This window comes from Pantherophis guttatus, chromosome 1, assembly GCF_059756535.1.
Source record: "Pantherophis guttatus breed Tessera chromosome 1, ASM5975653v1, whole genome shotgun sequence".
NCBI classification, from domain to species: domain Eukaryota; kingdom Metazoa; phylum Chordata; class Lepidosauria; order Squamata; family Colubridae; genus Pantherophis; species Pantherophis guttatus.
The window spans coordinates 168,788,145-168,809,895 of NC_142063.1; the positions used below are offsets into that span (position 1 = coordinate 168,788,145).

Here is a 21,751-nt window from a genome sequence, read left to right on the forward strand (position 1 = left end):
ACTTGCCCTCCCGAAGCACCACCACAGCGAACAAAACAACTCCATTGCTATGAATTCATAGCTTGTCGGGGCTGAGCAGGGAAGCTGCTGCTTGAGTGGGGGGGGGCGGGCAGTAAGCTGCTAGCTCCTTCCACACAGCCCTGCCATGCTTGCCTGCCTTCCATATGGACTTCTGCTTGCCTGCCTTCACAAGCTGGCCACCGGGACGCCAGGAAGGCAGCCTGGAAGGCAGGCAAGCATGGCAAGATTGCGGGCTGTGGACCAGTTTGGGGGCGTGGCTAGCCAGTCATTGCTCCCGGTTTGGCAAACTAGCCTCAATCTCCGCTACCTACTCGCCCGAGCCGGTCTGAACTGGGAGCATTTCACCCCTGCTATGGAGAGCCCTACAGGACCTGAGGCTACCAGCACATCTGATCAACTTGGTGAAATCACAAATCAGGAAGCCACTTCGCAAATACCCCATGGAGACTCCAATTGGTTTAAGATAGAGAAAGGAATGACAAGGTTGCATTCTTTCCCCTTTCTTATTGAATCTGTATGTTGAAATGACCATGAGGAAGCTAGATCTCAAAGAATCAAAAATCGGGGTAAATAATGGAGGAAGAAACATCAACAATCTGCAATATGCTGACAATACAAGTCTCCTATAAAAAAACAAAGAAAGTCTGGAACATCTGATCAAGAAGATCAAAGAAGAAAGTGAGAATTTTGATCTCTTCCTGAACATCAAAAAGACCACAGCAAAGACTGGAAATGTCAAAATGAAAATTGATGGTGAAGAGATAGAATGCATGGAAAAATTCAATTTCCTAGGGTCGCAGTTCACTCAAAGTGGTGAACGCAGCCCAGAAATAAAATGTTGGATTGCAACGGGTCACATAGCAATGATGAACATGAGCCAAATATGGAAAAGCAAGGACATCAGCCTGGAAACCAAATGTAGGTTAGTCGACTCTATTGTGTTTCCCAGAGGTACCTGTAAGCAAGGCAGGAAGAAAATTGACTTGTTTGAGTTGTGGTGCTGGAGAAGGCATCTGCATATTCCTTAGACAGCAAAGGTGACCAACAAGCAAGTTCTGAAGCACATAACGCCATGTCACTGGAAGGAAAAAAACACAAAACCATGTCTCACTTATTTTGACTGTGTCATGTGGGGGAATTTACTGGAGAAAGCAATTACGTTGGGAAGAGTTAGCAGTAAAAGGAAGCTAGGCTGCCAAAGAATATGATGGCTGGACACCATCAAAGATAACGTCAGCCAGAGCATACAAAAACTCAAAGAAGCTGTGGAAGATTGGAAGATGTGGACAGACCTGGCGTACAGAATTGTCAAGACTCGGACATAACTAAATAGATAACATCATCATCACCACCAAACTAACAAATCAAGCAAGGAGAAATAACTATAGATTTGAGCACACCCCACCATAGGAACAGTCAGGTTTCCACACAACTCTTCAGGAGAAGATTAGGGGTGCACAAGATCTATGGAAAGGGAAGAGAAAAATCTGTTCTACCCACCCGGGAACTTTGTTTTAAAAAAGATAAATAACCTTACAACAAGTTTATAGAGATAAATCAAATCATGTTTTTACTGTACTGTATTCAAAAGTCATGCAGTTTCTATGGTTTGGGTTTCATGCAGGTAATATTCATTGGGCATATTATATGTGGTGTCGTTGCAACATCCTTTGAGTGTGCAAAACAAGCTGCAAAAAAAGTGAAGATTGACTATCAAGATTTGGAAGTGATTCTGACAATTGAGGTAAACATTTGGGAAACTTTTTGCATTTTGGTGACTATTTGCCTTAATTGTTTAACTAAGATCACAGCCCCCATACCCTGTCAGCATACCCTCAGTGACCCTGGTTTTTGACTGCTGCTTTTCAAGCTGTCTTTAATATGGTCTCCCTCAGTTGCTTTCAAAGATATATCCAGCTGGGTTTCAGATGTGGCATCAGTCAAGACTCCAGGCATGGGTGGAGGTATGCTGATTGTCATCCAGGATTCTCTTATGGCTTTATGGCTTCAACATTAATCCTGGCTTGTATATTAGTCCTTAAGCTACTGCTAATCAACTCCATGAGAATAGAGTATTATGAGAGCAGAAAATGACATTTATTTAATTCTGACTTCCCTTCCTCCATTAATTTGTTTTTTAAAACTAAAAACTCCAAATTGCTTTTCCCTTTTCTTTGTTGTTGTTAGTTGCGAAGTCATGTCTGACCCATCGTGACCCTGTGGGCAACGTTTCTCCAGGCCTTCCTGTCCTCTACCATCCTCTGGAGTCCATTTAAGCTCACGCCTACTGATGGTTCAGGGACTCCATCCAGCCACCTCATTCTCTGTCGTCCCCTTCTTCTTTTGCCCTCAATCTTTCCCAGCATTAGGCTCTTCTCCAGTGAGTCCTTCCTTCTCATTAGGTGGCCAAAGTAAATGACTTTCACCTTCAGGATCTGGCCTTCTAAAGAGCAGTCAGGGTTATCTCCTCTAGGACTGACCGGTTTGATCATCTTGCAGTCCAAGGGACTCACGGGGGTCTTCTCCAGCACCATAGTTCAAAGGCCTCAATTCTTGGAAGCTATTCCTATTCTTTCATTATTTGGAGTACTCTTTTCTTTTGGCAAGTCTCTCTATGCATTTTTGAGAAATGTCTGATGCAACAAATAATCAGATTAAAAAGAACAGAGAAGTAAGGAAGAAGAGAAGAGCTCTATGACATCTTTATTCTTTATCTATAGTTTGCCCAGTAAAGCCAAGATGAACCTAAAATAGATTATGTTTTTCATGTGCTAACATGAGCAGATACAGGAATCCTCCATAGTTTTCCCATCTGCACCATGAGTTTTAAGGAAGCTTCATCCCTTCTCTCACATTCCAATTTTATCTCCTCAATTTTAAGGTTTTTCCAAATGAAAAATCTCTTATCTGTATTCAGCAGTTGCTCAAAGACATTACTCCTTTCAACCCCAAAAACATTAAACAGTCAAATCATTTATATCCAACCTGCCTACTTTGATATATGTAATTATGGTTCCTTCTATTGTGTTTCTATAATTTAAAAATATAAAAAAGTATGTTTATAAACACAACTTTTTCACACAACATACACATTGTTGATCAAACAGTCCTGTATGCCTGTCTGGATATGTGTTTGTAAGAAATGTGTTTTAAATGTATTTTGTATGTAATGTAATTGTAAATGTAAATGTAATTGAGTAAGATCTCATTTTAAAAACTACACAAGTATAAATTGGAAGATAATTTAAAAGTTAAGGTTCCGACTGACAAACCCAACTTAGTCAGCACTCTGAGACGATCAGGGTTCGTCATTCACAACCTTGACATTTAATTTCAAATAACATTAATTCAGGCAGAGTGGATCCGAAATTCACCAAGCATCCCCAAGAAGGGGCATGCATCACTTTCTTGCTGATATCAAGAAAGATAGTGATTCCTTTGGCTCACATAAAGATAGCATAACTCTACAAAGCCAGTATTTCAATACACTTGTCTGAAATATGTTTCCCATTTATACACATGAAGCTGAATGAGCTCTTTTACAGAATAAGAATTAGGAGCTGAGTGCTACTCACAGCACACAGGCAATGTCCCTACCTTTGGCCAGTATGAAATAATACAGTTTGGGAAATGTTTCTTTATTTTTCATGACAGGTATTTTATTTTATTTTATTTTGATGATCAGCTATTTCATGAAGCCAATTGTGTTCATATTTGCAATGAGACAATTTCTTAACTAAAGTCAATGCAATTGTACCGAGACAAAATATGATACCTTCATTCTGTAGTATCTTCTGGGTTCTAGAACTTGATCTCAAAATTTCCTTCTCCGTTCCAGGAAGCAATTAATCATGACTCCTTTTTAACAAAAGATAAAAAAATTGAAAGAGGAGATGTGGAAAAAGCATTTCAGACTGTGGACAAAATTATTGAAGGTAAGACGTATCAATCCTGAATAACCATGAAGTCCCAGTGATAAGCAGTATATTTCTATAGTGTAGATTCAGTTAATTCATTGACATTTTGCTTAAACTCAATACAAGTGAACTTTTCGCCTATGAATCAGAAGGTTTGCCTAAAATGAAATACTTATCATAGGATAATGGCATGAAATATTCCCTGCTTTGATATTTCTTTGCTATTTATCATTCTGCTTTTATTGTTTTTGGTCTGTTATTTGATGAACTTTCAAGAATTCCCAAACTGTATTGCCAAGGGAAGTCTGAGAATTGATTGAATACATCCAGAGAGATACAGACTGAAGAAGGCAAAGTTAGGATCTAGCTTGAACTAAGAAATGAAATTAGATACTAATCATCTCCTTTGTACTATTGTTTTTAATAGATGAAGTCCACATTGGGGGTCAAGAACATTTTTACCTGGAAACAAATAGTGTGTGTGTCATTCCAAGAAAAGAAGATGATACTATGGATATATATGTGTCCACTCAGGATGCTGCACATGTACAGGTGAGATAACCTGAGGTTTTGCCATTGATTCAGCAGTAACTATGAGGAAAGACAAGTCACATACCCACTCATCCAAAGATGCTCTAAAACTGAATTGGTTTTTGTGTTCATTAATAATAATATTAATATTAGTTGATTTTATTGCCTCTGTTTATTTTGTGTTTGTAACCAGGTATCTGTGGAGATTCTCAGTCATCCCTGTCATGATTGTCCCAAAGGTGCTTTTCAAAAGGCAACTGGACTTTCTTTTTTTTTTTTCCCTTGAAGACATTTTACTTCTCATCCAAGAAGCTTCTTCAGTTTGGAACTGAAGAGATTTTTGAATGAGAAGCAAAGTGTCTTCAAACAAAGAAAGTATAGTTGCTGTTTGAAAAGCACATTTAGGGCTATAACCAGGTAATTTACAAAAATTAAATGCAAATTTAAAACAGCAAGGAAGGCAATAAAGGCCATTAAAATTACTTTTCAGTTTGAGGTGAACCTCTGTTGGAACAGGATCCTATCCTTTGTGGTAGGATAGATTAGGAACCCCACACCCCACCTCCTGCATGCTTCCTCTGTTTATATGCATCACAGTGAACAGAAACTAGAAGGCTTTTTGCAAAATGATCGAGATAGGGTTGGGAGATTCCGGTGAGCATAATTCTAAAATCACTTCCACAAGATAGGTTTTAGAGTTCTGGACTATTTCAAGAACCTTTAACTGACAGTAACAGTGGATTTAAAGAAATGTGTTTATATGTACAATCCTGAGGATAGAATTCCCAAATACATATATACATAGAGTTGGAATTATATGCGTTCCTAGGTATACATGCTGTAAATTATTAAGTGGGAATATGCTGCTTGACAGGTGTAGACAAACCTGGGAATGCTTTTCTTTTTTATAGAATTTGGTGGCTTCTGTGTTAGATGTTCAGAGCAATAAGATCATGTGCCATACAAAACGAGTTGGAGGAGCTTTTGGCGGAAAAGTAACTAAACCTCCATTTTTTGCCGCAGCAGCAGCAGTGGCTGCAAAGAAGTAAGTGCTAAACTAAAGCGCAACCATCTCAAATAACTGAAACCCAGTTCATATATTTAATGGTTTCTTGTTTATTTTCTCTGGGTTTGCTAAAATTATGGACATCAATTTGCTATGAAGAAAATTATTTATTTATTTACAGTGTAGACTATAGAGGCCCAAAGACTGTACACCAGGGGTATCAAACTCAAGGGTTGTGAGCTGCATCCAGCCCCTAGGGTGCTTAACGCTGGCCCACGGGGCCAGCCTGAAAATAGCAACAGACTGGCCTACGGTGCCCCTGGCATCCAAAATGGGGTGGGGGGCGTGCGCAGCGCTCCCGTGCCCCGTTATCAGCCTGGATACCCCATGCCCCATTTTGGCCAGAAAGTGCTACAGGAGTCCATCTAGGTATAAAACAGGGCATGGGGGCCCCCCCAGGCTCCATTTTGGTTGGCAGGGTGTTGCAGGAGGCGTCTGTCCTGGCTTCCTTCCCCCGGCCAGCCCGTGGAAGAGAACTACAATGCTGATCCAGCCCTCAAAGAAATCCAGTTGGACACCCCTGCTCTACTGAATACTCACTAAGCCTCATCCTTGTTATGTTATATAAGATAGGTGGCTGCTTTAAAAGTTAAGTGTTTTTAAAGTTGCATCATACTTAATAGCAGTAGAGTATTGACTATAATGTACCTTCCATATAAATTAGATTGTTGCACTTCTCCTTCTTTCACCAGCTTTTTTGAATATTGCAATTAAGTTATCAATGAAATGTAGCTAAAGATCAGAGGTGGGTTTCAGCAGGTTCTGAACAGTTCTGGAGAACCGGTAGTGGAAATTCTGAGTAGTTCGGGGAACCAGTAGAGGAAATTCTGAGTAGTTCAGAGAACCGGTAATACCACCTCTGACTGGCCCTTCCCCCATCTATTCTCTGCCTCCCGAGTCCCAGCTGATTGGGAGGAAATGGGGATTTTTCAGTATTCTTTCCTTGGAGTGGGTTGGGAATGGAGATTTTACAGTATCCTTCCCCTGCCACACCCACCAAGTCATGCCCGCCAAGCCATGCCATGCCCGCCAAGCCACACCCACAGAACTGGTAGTAAAAAAAATTGAAATCCACCACTGCTAAAGATCCTAATAATCTGATACAGTAATTGTTGATGTGCTCCAGTTCACACACATCATATTCTTTGGATTTTAGGTAGAAACTTGATATCTATTAAGCTGTTGTATATGGAAATTGTGATAATATTGATACTGCTTGCATATAAAAACATATATAAGATACCTAATGGCTTGATTTCCAACTGTGTCTCCCATAAACACCAGTGTGTCCATACACAACTTTGGGGCTCTTTTGTCATCTTCAGTACCTCACCTGTTTTTATGTTTATCATTTTACTTAAAGTCATTTAATGGAAAACCAGAATGCTATAAACCAAAGCACCAACTTCAAGTATAACTTTTTAAAGAATATTCCTAGGGCTGCACTTGCCTGTATGCATTTTTAAAAGATAAAAGCCTGTGAGGTACACTAGCTAAAATGTTAGACTGGCACTGAGGACACCCAGGCTCTAACCCATCTCTAGTCAGAGAAGGTCACTGATACCGTAATATTGGGACAGTCACCCTCTCTCAGCCACATCTTCCTCATAGGAAAATGTGCAGGGGGAAACACAGAAGGAAGGAGCATGATGTATGCCACTAATCAATCTCTCTCTCTCTCCCTCCCTCCCTCCCCCCTCTCTCTTGTATCCTGCTTTTATTATTTTTACAAGCAACTCAAGGCAGCAAACATATCCATCACACCTTCCTTCTCCTGTTTTTCCCACAATAACAAGCCTGTGAGGTGAATTGGACTGAGAGAGAATGACTGGCCCAAGGTCATCCATCTGGCTTTCATGGCTATGGTGGGACTGAACTCATGGTCTTCTGCTTTCTAGTCTGGTGCTTTAACCACTAGATCAAACAGGCTCTTGCATTCTTGCATGAAAGGCAGGGTATAAAATTAATTGGGATCAACCATGTATTGTGTTTGCTGAGAGAAGGGGGAGGGGGAAGGAGAGAGGGAGGGGGAGAGGGAAAGAGAAAGAGAGAGAGAGAGAGAGATGTATGTATGTATGTTGAGGGAGTAAAAAGCAATGTGAACTGAAATGAGAAGAATCTGTTTGCCTGCTGTTAAGTGCCAATTTTATCATTAACATATCTCCCATAAGAGATATTTTATGCCCATAAGAAGTTGGTACAAAAGTAGCCCAAAGGCTTGGAAATCCCTGCACTATGGAATATGCTCTTTGGTGTCCTAGCAACTCATCATAATGTTGCATACATTTTTGTAGAACGGGTTGTCCAGTTCGTTTTATCCTGGAGCGAGAATATGACATGCTAATAGTTGGAGGCCGACATCCGCTTTATGGAAAATATAAAGTAAGCTATTATGATTCTAAATGGCAACACTTTTATATACCTACAAATTATTACCTCACACAGACTTACTTTGTCGTTGCCTATCAGCAAAAACACAATTTCTCTTTCTGGTCTATTCTGTCTCCTTATACTGCTGCTGTACACAATGTCTTGGACTGTGCAGAAAGCATGCAGAAATCAGGCATCTTCTAGACATAGGGAAGGTTTAACCCAAGGCAAAAAAGTATCTTTATGAGTTATTTCGGTCAGTATCTCTCATGCATGCTCTGGTAATCTCCCTCTCTCCCTCCCTCCCTCCCTCCCTCCCTCCCTCCTTCCTTCCTTCCTTCCTTCCTTCCTTCCTTCCTTCCTTCCTTCCTTCCTTCCTTATGTTTTATGTGTGACTGTTTTTGAGAAAGATTCAAAAATTGGGCAGTTTTAAGTGTATCATTGTTAGTGCTTCATCACCTGCAATAACTGCCAATCTATTAACAGTTTGAGAGCACTGAAATATTCCTTTCTTCAATTTATTTCTTTCCAGAGATTTTGCTTATTTCTTTCCAAATAAGCAAAATCCTAAACAAAAGAGATGAGTAGCTGTCAAGAAGACTTCCTAAGTGGAGACACATTAGTAGTCAAATGGTCTCCCCAACAAAAAAGCTTATCTGACACACAGCTTATTGTCCTTTCAGCACCATCAAAATTGTTGAAGAAAAAAATTAAAGATGTAAAAAATGCTGGTGCTTTTGTTGCCCAGAGAAAATTCCAATAAACTTCAGGGGATTCAGACGAAGGAGATAATGTGTTTCTAACAATACACTATTCTGATTTTAGGTGGGATTCATGAAAGATGGCAAAATTAAAGCTGTTGACCTTCTACTTTTCATAAATGGTGGATGTACACCAGATGAATCTGAATTGGTAGGTTTCTTTATAACAGAAGACTCATAGATAGAAACAATATATTTAGTGCTGGTTGCGAGAAAAATAATCTTATACTTGCTGATGATAGAATATTTGAATACTTTATTTATTTGGCCAAGTGTGATTAGATACACAAGAATTTGTCTCTGGTGCAGAAGCTCTCAGTATATATGCAAAGCAACAGAAATTGAATATGAGTTGAATGCTATTTAGGATATACAGTATACCAAGCAGTTCTCAATCTGACAAAAGAATTAAACAAATTTAAATGCTGAAATGAATCCTTTCAATTAAAAGCTCTTAAGAACAAGGGAAGATACCTGCTATAAATTCCAGACTACAAACTCAGATTCACAAGCCACATCTCCTTGGGACAGAGAAGTTTCCTTGTTAAGATCAGATTACCCCAGTCCTTTCCTCTGCTGGTTTAAAGAAAAAAAATGACTGTTTAAAGTGGAGTAGAAAAAGTGAATGGTGAGAAACTGGAAAACAATTGAGTTTCCATTGTTCGCTACAGCCTCTGACGAAAATTTAGAATCTCCAAAAAACTGGAAAGGTCCAAGAAATCAGAGTAGAGTTGATTTTTGCTTTTATTGAAAAAGGAAAATACATGGAGTATTTGTACTAGGTTCTTTTCTCTCTTGTTTTCTGTGACCTGAAGCCAAATTCATAGCAAAGCTACCATACAGTGCATAGCTAGGGCCATCTCCCAACTTTGTGCCACTGAAACTTACTCAATCCAAATTCCTGAGAGCAATCTTCAAAGTCCACTGTTGTGTCTCTGATGGAACCAAACACATGGAGACCGGAATGGTGAGCAAGGGAACTAGAATATGGCAGACCGTATTAAATTGCTGCTAAAACTAACACAGTTTTGTCCCCTTGATATTAGAGCACAGATTTCAAACTATGAGGAGGCGAGCAATTTATAGCAAGCTGTCACATCTGTAGGACCTTCACCTTCTTATTTACTATCAGTGGATTTCAAGCAAGCAAATCTGATGCTCAAGCAGTAGGTGTTGGATGCAGAACGCCAAATTCATGCAGGCAAAGCCTTTGTCTTTTCCTGACTTACAGAGTGAGAATATCATAGCATCAACCTCCTATCCCATTGCAGTTAGATATCCTGAACCAGAGAAGGGCTTTCACACAGTCTACTCCAATGCAGTGCCCTCCAGGGAGCAGTACCAGAAGATAGAAACAAAAATATATATCCTGGTCATGGCAAGTATGTTCCTGTGAATCAAAGTAGGTAGGGTTTATTCAGCGATTTTGCCAATTTTACAAGGAACTTAACAGAGCTCTAATTACTCTGTTTCTCAATAATATTAGAGGATTTATCACCCAGCAATACAAATAGTCCTCCCTTAACAACCAGTTGCTTAGCCACCATTCAAGGTCACAAAGAGACTTAGAACAAAAGGTTCTTCTAACCCAGTTCAGAGTTCCAATGCTACACCCACCTGCAGTTACATGACCGCATTTTGAGCTCTTGGGAATTGGCTCACTTTTATGGCTGGTTGCTATGTTCCATGGACATGTGACAGCAATTTGGTACTTTTTGCTGGATTCCAGCACATAGGAATAAATTGACTTATTTTATGAGTGTAGTGTTCACTTTACAACTATCATAAAATAAGCTCATAAAATCACATTGGTCAAGTGGATGCCTTGACTTACAACCGTCATGACTTAAGACAGACATTCTGGGCTCCATTAAGGTTAGAAGTCGAGGACTACCTGTTTGCACAGTTCCTCCTACTTAACATCAGCCTCATGACAATAGGTAATCTAGCCAGGTTCTGCATGGCTGCGTATAAGTAGCCCTCATCTTACAAGTATTTGTGTAGTGATCATTTAACGTTACAGTGACATTGAAAAAAAGTGATTTACAACCAGTCTTTGCAGTTACAAGTGTCGCAGCATCCCCATGGTCACATGATCAAAATTTGGGCACTTGGCAACCAGCATGTATTTACAACAGTTGCAACCTACCCTGCTGGCTTCTGACCAGCAAAGCTAATGGAGGAAGACAGATTCACACAATGACTGTATGATTCGCTTAACTGCAATGGTTCACTTACCAATTGTGCCAAACAAAAGTTATAAAATTAGTTGTAATTCATTTAACAACCTCCTTGTTTCACAATGGAAAGTCTGGTCCCAATTGTGGTCGTAAGTCAAGGACTACCTATATAAAATAAGGCACGTAATAACTAAAAGTAGTTGAATCTGCATGGTTATGGTCTGCTAGATATGGTTTACTCCTTTTCATTTCAACGTTATGCCCATTATATTTGCCTTCTGCTGCTTAATGAACACAATAACAAACTAATTTGAATTTGATTATAAACTGGATGTTTATTGTTCACCTTCATCAATATTTTGTGCTCTGCTTATGAATTTTTTTGTATACATAATACTCCTGTGATCTATGTTTTATAGAAAGGGCTCTTCATTTGTAGCAGATCAACTCCATTTTGTATTCTGCCAACGTATTGTATTATTTTGGAGATTTTTCTTTTTTATCATAGTTGCAAGCTGCTGTATTGCCATTTTTTATGTCCATGTTTTAATTCTTGAAGTTTTTAAAAAAGAGAGGGTGGGCAGAATTCTGTAGTCACCCTGTCTCTGTGCCATATGATAAATGATAGCACTGGTATAAATTCCCACTGTCTTTCCCCACTGGTGTTAGCTGGTGAATGTCAGGCGATAGCTTCTTGGAAGATAGATAGAAGACAGAAAGATAGAAAGAAAAGATAGAAGCTAGATAGTGAGAGCAGGAACCTAAGGATGCTGAGAATTAAAATATGAGGGTAACTCCATAAGATATGATAATTAACAGGCTTCTTATCTATTCCTATCCATTAGGTATTAGAGTATGTGGTGCTAAAATCTTTTAATGCATATGATATCCCCAACTTCCGAAGCCATGGATGGGCCTGCAAGACAAATTTACCATCAAATACTGCATTTCGAGGGTTTGGATTTGCACAATCAGCCTTAAGTGCGGAAACGTGGATAGCAGCTGTGGCTGACTGCCTTGATCTTCCACCTGATAAGGTAAATAAAGGAATGGAAAAAAGGTGTGTTTAGAGTAATTTACAGTAAGGCCACAATGTTGCTTTTGCAAATGTAACACGGATATGTCAGTCTTCATTTGCATAGTAGAATTGACAGAAAGGAGAGGGATGTGAATACCTTCTAATAAAAGATAAAAGATGTATAAGGTCTGAAGAGAAACCAGAATATAAGCCTGTTCTCCCAGCCAGATTTATTTCCAGTTGGGGAGCTTGGCTGGAAGGGGCAAAACTTCCAAGGCCCTGGATAAACAATACTTCATTGAATCAAAGATTCATAGCATTGGAAGGAGACACAAAATTCTTCTGATCTAACCGCCTATACCATTCCCAAGAGATGGCTTTCTAGCGTTCTCCAGAGATTTCCCAACTTCCATTGCAGATTGGTCTTTGATATTGCCAGGGAAGTTTTTGAACCAAATTTAGATAGCTACATTTTTTTCTGTTGTAAGTCACAGAGATCATTTCCTTGCGCCAATGAGGGAATTGATTGTTTATATCAGTGAATCATTTTGTCATCACTATGCCATCTCAAACAGTACCACAAGCTCATGACAAATATCAGATGACTGAAAATAAACTCATCCCCTCGAGCTGAATAATTGTATTATTTATGTATTGTTTTAATTATTGCAATATTTCTATATCACAATTCATCTTTGGGAGATGACTTTCGGTCCCAGTTTAAACATTTATACAAATGCTCATGCTGATGGTGAAAACTAAGTTGCCACAATTCTAAATTCCGTAAATTAGAGTTTGGATTTTCCAAAGAAAGCATTCCAGATATCTCTGGCATGGATCTTGAGAAAGATACTTCAGTGCATCTAAAGCACAATTAGCTTTTTCTAGTTTATAGCCATTCATTCTAGAATAATTCACCTTTTTGAGAGCAAAAGGATATGAAAGTTACTTACTGTGGAAACAAACTGTGACCTTTCTACAAAGAAACAGTCTACAGTATCTTAACTTAAGAATGATTGTCCTCAAGCAAGTCCTCAAGATTGAACTAGAGAAGCACTCTAGAAGAGAGTGCTTCTAGAACACTCTCATGAGTACTAATTTTGGGGACTTTTTGAACAGACTAATCATTCTAAGTCACTCGGTGTGGGACACTCTCTGATTAAGGCGACTTAGGGCAACTGGTCCCTGCTGTCTCCCTCTTTGGCCATTGGACTTGGATGGATATAAAACAACTGATGTGACAGTACTCTAAATGTTGCCATAGAAATGATTTCCATTTCTCAGAGTGTCCCAGATAAATATTCAGTTGGGGACATAAGCATTGTGGGAAACTCATAGATAGAGATTCAGCACAACATCAGCCCTGTCAGAGCACTTGGACACTAGCTGTTATTTGGAACTGATGCCAATCCAATAAAATGGAAGGGAAGATGATCAGCTGAAAAGGAACCTCTGCATGTGCATTATTCTGTCCCACCCCATAGGCCAAGCACTGAGGCAATGGGACACATTTTGTTTGTTTGATCATAAGCATGAAGGGAGAAAGAAATAGGTTATATATTAATAACTCTCTTCATATTGTATTTATCAAAATGACCATTCCAAAGTTGGCCATTAATCTGTTATGAAAGTTATTGCTTTCCTATAGCTAGTATCTTGGGGGCGGGGGAAAATCCACGACAAGAATAAATAGGAAAACTATGTGCATGTTGTATTAGAATATACTGATCAACTTATATAAAGTTGCTGTTTACCACCAATACTTTTCTTCCCATCTTTGCCACAAATGTCAAGAGAGGGGATTTATATTATGTTTAGGAAACATATTAAATCACATTCTTATTGTTGTACAGAACACTCTGAATAGAAATGTTTTTAAACTCAGCATAATGTAGCTTGAACACAGACAGAAAAGAGTGCGCCTAGGGCATCTATGGGAAGACAGGGTAGGAAGTGAGACCAAAGCATTGACTAGATAGAGGTGTGTGTATTGTGCACAATGGCTAGCATGCTTGCCACTTCTATTCACAGCACAACATTTTGTCCAGTCTTCAATCTTTTGGGAGACGGTTGTTGAGAAGATGGTCAGGTTACAATTACTGAGAATCCAGGAAGAAATTATCTGGACTCTTTTTAGGCCAGGACATAGTACTGAGAATAATAATGAGGTTGGAGGTTGAGGGGAGAGAAGTCAAGTCCAAAGCTCTTGATTTGTGGGGTGCCACAAGTTTGATATTGTCATTGCTCTTGTTTAATATCTACAGTGGGAGATGTTTAGGGTAGGAATAATCAGTATGGTGATTATAGTCAGTTGTACATCTGGACCCTGGCCAACCAAGCAATGCTATCAAGGCCTTGTCCTATCCCTGGAGACAATGGAGGTTTGGATGGGAAGGACAGGTTAAGCTGAGCATTAGCAAGACTGGCTGTGGCTCTTTGACTGCTCAGTTCCAGGAAACGTCTCCTCTGGTCCCGAATGGGGTTGTACTAACCCATTTGGAACTGGGGCATAATCTGATGGTCTTCCTTGGCTCTCATTTCCTGCTCAAAGAACAGATGGCTGTTGTGGACTGGATCTTTGGACTCCAGTGATTCTTTTTTTAGCATACTAAAAATGGTAATTGTTATTAATGCAGAATATATAAACGCACATACCAAGTTTTACATGATTTGTTAAACATATAAAGCAACTAAAAGTATTTTCTGTGTCTCTGCTGAAGGTCAGGGAGATGAATTTATACAAAACGATATCTGAAACTCCCTACAAAGAAAAGGTGGATGCCAGAAATCTGCTGGCATGTTGGAAAGAATGCTTGAAGAAGTCTGATTACTATATCAGAAAAGAAGCTGCTGAGGAATTCAATAAACAAAATTACTGGAAGAAGAAAGGAATTGCAATCATCCCCATGTTATTTTCCATTGGATATAATATCACATTTTACAATCAGGCAAGTTGTTCACTTTTCAGAATGTGATCCTCCCAAAAGTAAAATAATTAGTGCAAAGGAACAGCTGTTTTGAAGGGGTGGGTAAATTTCATTTGGGAAAATGCCATCATGAGAAACCATTCTCTTTTCTCCAAACTTCCAGGGCACAGCTCTTTCTTCTGCTATACATATTTATATATTCTGCATATTTATATGTAACAAACTTCTTATGATATGTTGTTTAGGAACAATATTACCTTCATTATAGAGTTGTAATAAGGATTACTTTTCAATATTTAGAAATTTTAATTATTTGAGAAGTCTTGAATAATCAGTCAGTCCCATGTCATACTGAAAGGTAAATTTTATAGAAATCATTTTGGTGACTTGAAGGGCATTTTCCCTTAGGTTCCAGCTTCAGCCCTCTTCCTCTCGGTGTGCACTTTTTCTGAGGCTGGAATAACTTTGAATTGTCATTAAACAAACAATCGTAAGTTGCAGACTACCTAATATTGTAATTTTGAACAATGTCATAACATGAATAGACTAATAGTAGTAAACTGATCTACTGGAGATGCAAATCAACATATCATCAGAACTTTGTTACTTTCACTATTCAAATAAAGCAAAGCCCTCAGAGGCTTTCCAGCCCATCACTTATAACCTAGTCCAATCTGTATCTCATCATTTTACAGAATTCTTCCTTAAACTTTGTTATTGTTAACCATCTTAAGAGTCAATCATGATTCCTGTTGACTACAAGGGCAGATCTATCCAGCTTTCTTGGCAACATTTTGGAAATGGTTTGCTAACACCTTCTACCTAAGGTTGAGAGAGAGCGACCCAGGTGGTTTTCTTGCTCAAGGGAGGACTAGAACTCAGAGTTTCCAACTTTTAGTCCAAACAGACTCGTAACATGTATTCTAATACTATAATATTATGCTTTGATTTTATCACTCATTTTATCCTTTTTTTGAAAAAAAACTGATATACTAGATAAAGGATACTTTGTTCCTAGGGCAATTCTCCATGAATTTAAAAGATTAAAACTAACATTTGTCAAGTAAGTAAATACATTTCTATTTTTTTGTAGGCTGCTGCTCTGGTTCATATTTATGTAGATGGGTCAGTACTACTGTCCCATGGTGGATGTGAATTGGGACAAGGACTTTATACCAAGATGTTACAGGTAATTAAGATTTTTTAAAAATCTAATATTCCTAACTTGTGCAAAGCAGTCTTTCCAAATTGAGTGCCCTTTCCATGTGTTGAATTACAACTCCCATCATTTCTCTCTAGCATGTCCAGCTCATGTGATAGGCAGCAGCTGGAGATGGCTACTATGGAATGTATATGGATTACAATATATTTATTGCCGACAAATACTGTAAATTTGCATGAATGTTCCATTGTTTGTTCGTTTATCAAATTACCTAACATTTCTGCCCCATCCCCTCGCATACCAATATTGTTTGTTAGGGCACAGATATAAACTCTTACTTTGGTATGACACAGATACAGACCAAATAAAACATTGTATGATAAAATGGATGCAAATTTTCAAAGAAACAGTGACAACAATGGAAAGAATTGTGGATCAAATCCATAAAACCTATCCTGAGCTACAACTCTAAAGAAAATTGGATACAAAATGTTTTCTAGATGGTACACACATCTATCAATAATTTCCAAGATAGGTAAATCATATAATAATAAATGTTGGAAATGCCATGAAACAGAAGGAACACTTTACCACCTATACTGGACATATACAGTATATACTAAAAAAAAAACCATCAAAACTATGGGTAGTTCTCGACTGACAACTGATGCTTAGTGACCATTCAAAGTTATGATGGACCTCCCTGTGGATATTTATGAACCAATTCTGAAGTTCGGGTGGTCACCCACACACCCCAATGGTAATGTGACCGAGTATTGGGTGCTTAGCTACCAGCCCAATACTCGGTCATATTATACTACCAGCCCAATACTCAGTCACATTGGTATTATACCAATACTTATCACTGTTTGCAGCATCTTGCAATCACATGACCACATTTTACAAAGATTTTGCCAAACACTGACATCTGGTTTTTAGCAAAACCAGCCCATAACAAACCATTCATTCACTTAACAACCACAGAGTATACTTAATGACCGTTGCAAAATAATGCCTTAAAATCAGATTGGTGACCGTTTTATGACTGTCACAATTTAAAGCCACAATGGAGAGGCTCCATTGTGGTCATAAGTTAAGGATTACCTGTACTTGAAAGATATACATAGTACAACGCAGAAAATGTGTATGTTTGAAATGAAATCATTTTTTTCTTGCTGAATGTACAATAACCTCAGAAAACATTAACAAGAAATATCATAACTTAGTGAGGTATACATGCTTATAGCAGTGAGAATAAATTTTTCTCAACACTGGAAGAAAGATTCAATTCTGACAATATCTGATTGGGAACTTAACCTTGGAGAATATGCAACAATGGCAAAATTAACAGTACATATTCACAATAGAAGGTTGAGTAAATTTAAGCAAGAACGGTTCCCATACACGGAATATATTATGCAGCTTGGCCAATGTAAATGGTTATAGTTTGACTTCTAAGGAAACCTAAAAGTTTATAAACACTGGAAATTAGTAGAGGCACAAAAAGGAAATTAGAAATCAAATAGCCTTATTTCCTTTTCCTTTTTTAAAACATTGTTCCTGTTTATTTTGTTTTGCCTCTTTTTTCCTTTAACACGCACAATCCATAAGTAACAATACTGACAGTAACAGCGTTAAATATCCAGTTTAAGACAGAAACTTTTATTGTACAATAAAAATTTGATGTAATTTGCAATTGCTTTTAATGCTATATTTACTATGGATGTAAAATGTAAAGAATCTTACGCTTATTAACATCCATATTTCAAATCATAGTTAACACTATGATTTTTCTTTTTCTCTATCTTTAAACATTTAGGTTCTCTAAACATTAGAGTGTCAATGATCTCTAGTCATTACTGTATAGATGTTGTGCTGAAATAATATGATGAATTACATGTAGTCCCTAAGTTACGACTGTTTGTTTAGTGACCATTCAAAGTTACAAAGGTGCTGAATGAGGGGAATTTATGACCAGCACTCTAAGTTGCAACTATTGCAGTGTCTTTATGGTCACATGATTACAAGTTGGGGGCTTGGTAACTGGCTCAAAATTACAATGGTTGCAGTGTCCCACGATCACATGATCAGCATTTGTGGCCTTCCCTGCCAGCTTCCCACAACCAAAATCAATGGGAAAACTGACAGGAGACCACAAGCTGCTCTCATAAGGCACTTTTGCTTCTGCCTCCTTTTTTCCAGAGAATCCCCCATGCAGGTATCATGGGGCTATTGTACATATCCATGGCATCCACCAGACCAGAGTCCTTAATGCCTGTCCACAGCATCTCTTTGCACTCTGTGGCAGGAGGGCACAAGTTGTCCCTGCAAGTTGCTTTTGCTCCTGATCCTTTTTTCCAGAGGATCCCGCATGGGGGTCTCATACTCCATAGTGCTCGCCTGCCTACATTCCATAGCATCTCCCTACGGCACCTGTTTGCACTCTGTGGTATCCTCCAAATCACCTGCATTATGTAACTTCTGTCCATGGGAATGGCCTGCCCAAACTCCATGGCATCCACCCACTCTTACTCCTTAGAACCCACCTGTATCTCTTCCCTGCCAGCTTGCTTGCCTGGTATTTGGTTTTGAGGACCTTTTCCCAAGTTGCAGTCACATGAGGTCCTCACTTAATAACTCGCAGGCTACACCACTAATTGATGGCAGTGGGGACTGCCAAGTTTTCATTGCTAAGCAATGAGTTCACGTGAGGTCACACACTTTATGATCAAATGTTTAACAATTGAAATTCGAGTCCCAACTGCTGTCGTGACCCGAGGACTACCTGTACTTCTGTCTTATAATAGTAAATTATTTAAATAAAACTTTCTCTGTAGTAGTAATTGTAATTGCATTTTAGATTGTAACTCCAGAGAGATTACAAATGCTAATATTTTTTCTTTTTTAAAACCACAAGGTGGCTAGCCATGAATTAAAGATACCACTATCTTACATACACCATTATGAAAGAACTACAGTCACAATACCGAATGCAATTGCTACAGCGGGATCAATTGGTGCAGATGTCAATGGGAAAGCAGTTCAGGTTAGATACATAATTGGTGATGTTCTTTTCAATTCATTTGAAATTTGATGGGACTTAATCCTTCTGACATTAAAATCTACCTTTTTGTGAATGGGAGCCTTCCTTTTTTTTCCAGCTGTTGCTAGAATTGAAAGATAGGGAGTAGCTCAACGATAGAGCCTCTGCAGTTTAAAGGATCAAACTATTAGTGAAGGGAAAAACCTATGCTAGAGGCTTCCTCCTGTGAGAGTAGGCAGTGCTGAACTAGATGAGAAAATGTTCCAATCTAATATAGGACATTTATCTTAAAAGAAATAGTTTGATGTCCGATTAAATTGTTTACATCTTTGGCTTTAAAAGGTAGGTGCTGCCAGAAGTTGCCATCTTTTTCTAACAAAGATCCTTCTGTTTTCACAGCTATATTAAAATCATAGTGGACATTTCTTTTGCCTTTATACAGAAATTGAGTTCACACATACCTGAAGCATAAGTGATTTATTTGGTTTTGACAGGTGTGAACTCATGCAGCATCTATGGGGGAACAGGGCGAGGACGAGGAGTGGTTTATTTATTAGATTTACATTCTGTTTTTACTTCAAGAGTTCTAGGTGGATGTATAATGGTTCATCCTTTTTTTTTCCTCAGTAACAATGCTCTATGAAGTAGGTTGGGCTGAAAGTGTTTGGTCTAAAATTACCCATTCAGTTTCTATGTCTGAGAATAAGCTAGAACCTGTGTCTCTTTAGTGCTAATCCAAAACTTCACCAACATAGAGTTGCAAATACAAAAAATAATTGTGATTTTATAGATCATACCAAATATGACTTAATGCAATATATGAACTTAGTCAATATCTTGACTAAGTTCATGCTTCATTTGCTGTTTTTAGGCAATTGATGTACAGATCACAAATTCATTCTTTAATATCTCAATAAAAGGAACAGGTATTATCTGATCGAATATTTAAGTTGCTAGAGTATTATTAACAAACAAAATAGAGCAGTTTTTGCTAAATAGAGCACCTTTTTTCTTTTCCAAAGACATTGAGCTCTAATGCCTGCAATATCCAAACAACTCTGGGCTAAAGATTGCAGAAAGCTGACAGAAAATTTTGGGAATTAAAGAATATGCTTGGGGATCTGCTTGGGAAAGCTTTAGTAGACAATATTGGGCCAGAGAAATTCATTTTGACTTAGTATAAAAGAGCATCTTCATTCCGCTGCTCTGCGTTATTATCTAGTTGCAGAAAAGCAATTGAAGTTCAGTTATGTTTGCTTTCAAAAATAATTAAACAGTTTTATTATTCCTTTCCCCATAACAAGTACTCACATTTTCTGTTGCAATGTGCAGTTAGCAAAGTAGTGTTGCATTCTTTTGTACTGCACTTTAGCATGTGAGCATCTGTGATGCTAGAAGAATTTTAAACAAAATTATAGTTTCTGTTAAGAAAAAAATCCTTCAATTATTCATGTCATGAAGGTTAACATTAAAAATGTTAACCAATTCTTGCAGAAAAAGATGGCAAACCCACTATGCAACACTTAAATGTGCCTTTTAAAAATAAAATTTGGATACTATCTTAACAATAACTTGTATTCTTTGGGACTAATTTTTCCTGTTTTTTTTGGTATCATCTTGTACAGAATGCTTGTCAAATTCTAAGGAAGCGCCTTGAGCCAATCATTAAAAAAAATCCTAAAGGAAAGTGGGAAGATTGGGTACGTATCATTTACATTTTTAAAACAGAATAATTTTAACCCTATTAGTAGCACATCTTCAGGAGAATACATTAACTTATAAATACAGGAACAACACAGACGTTAAAGTGAACACCATGTCAAAATAGTCAGCAATTCTAAATTTATCTAACAGGGAGCATTGGTGATATATGGCACTTCTTGGTACCACTGAGCTTTGGATATTTAAGTTATCTAATTTCAGCAATGAACTCATTCTGGTGACATGTGATCTTTAACTGATGCTCTGTGCACAATGGGCTCTCTTAGGATCCTAAGAATAGAATAACCAACTCAGTATCCTTTGGAGATAGTCCTTTCCCTTTTTAATGAACATTTTGGATAAGATTTTTTTAAAAAAGAGTAAGAAGCTTTAAGTAAATTCAAGAACATTGGAAGTAGAAAGTGTGTGAGCACTCATAAAATTAATGTTTGAGGCAAGGTAACTACTTCATGCAACTTTGTCCAGAAGCATCTTCTACACATAGTCTTAAAATTCTATGATATGGATCCAGGGAAGTTGCTTAATATCAGCAAATATACATTTCTGGGGAGTTAATCCTAGATGCATAAGCGGAGAACAAATTCAACAAGACTTTTTTCTCACCTCTCTTATGCAAAGGAGGAAGGCTGACCTTTGATATCCCCATTTTGGTTTTGTTTTATGCACAAATACATTTTGTCGGTATTATAAATATTGCTACTTAACTATTTACCTCTTTCAGATTAAAACTGCCCACGAGGAAAGCATCAGCCTCTCTGCTACTGGCTTCTTCAAGTAAGCAATTTGTTCCAAATTCCTAAATGGCTTTATTTTCAATATCAAAGGTGATAAATCGGGAATTTCACATGCTGAATATCACTGCAGACTTGGGAGGGCAAGAGCAAACAAGATTGTTCTCAAAGGCCCTATACTAGAAAGATATTGAAGAGTACCGGATCTATCTAAAACAGAGCCTTGGGGTACCCCACTGTATACTTCCCTCCATGTAGATGCAGTTCTATTAAGGACTACATGTTGAGTGCAGTTGGTCAGC

General features: G+C 38.2%; 1 protein-coding gene across 1 annotated transcript in view; it reads left to right on the plus strand.

The window, feature by feature from the left end:
- AOX1 (aldehyde oxidase 1) overlaps nucleotides 1–21,751 on the plus strand; it is a 72,281-nt gene that overhangs the window by 35,097 nt on the left and 15,433 nt on the right. The window contains exons 19-30 of the mRNA XM_034430468.3: nucleotides 1,646–1,765; nucleotides 3,860–3,956; nucleotides 4,366–4,490; nucleotides 5,381–5,514; nucleotides 7,830–7,917; nucleotides 8,731–8,817; nucleotides 11,692–11,883; nucleotides 14,585–14,812; nucleotides 15,885–15,980; nucleotides 18,871–18,999; nucleotides 20,622–20,696; nucleotides 21,440–21,492. Of these exons, the coding sequence (XP_034286359.2) occupies nucleotides 1,646–1,765; nucleotides 3,860–3,956; nucleotides 4,366–4,490; nucleotides 5,381–5,514; nucleotides 7,830–7,917; nucleotides 8,731–8,817; nucleotides 11,692–11,883; nucleotides 14,585–14,812; nucleotides 15,885–15,980; nucleotides 18,871–18,999; nucleotides 20,622–20,696; nucleotides 21,440–21,492 (1,424 nt within the window). The remainder of the gene's footprint in view (nucleotides 1–1,645; nucleotides 1,766–3,859; nucleotides 3,957–4,365; nucleotides 4,491–5,380; nucleotides 5,515–7,829; nucleotides 7,918–8,730; nucleotides 8,818–11,691; nucleotides 11,884–14,584; nucleotides 14,813–15,884; nucleotides 15,981–18,870; nucleotides 19,000–20,621; nucleotides 20,697–21,439; nucleotides 21,493–21,751) is intronic.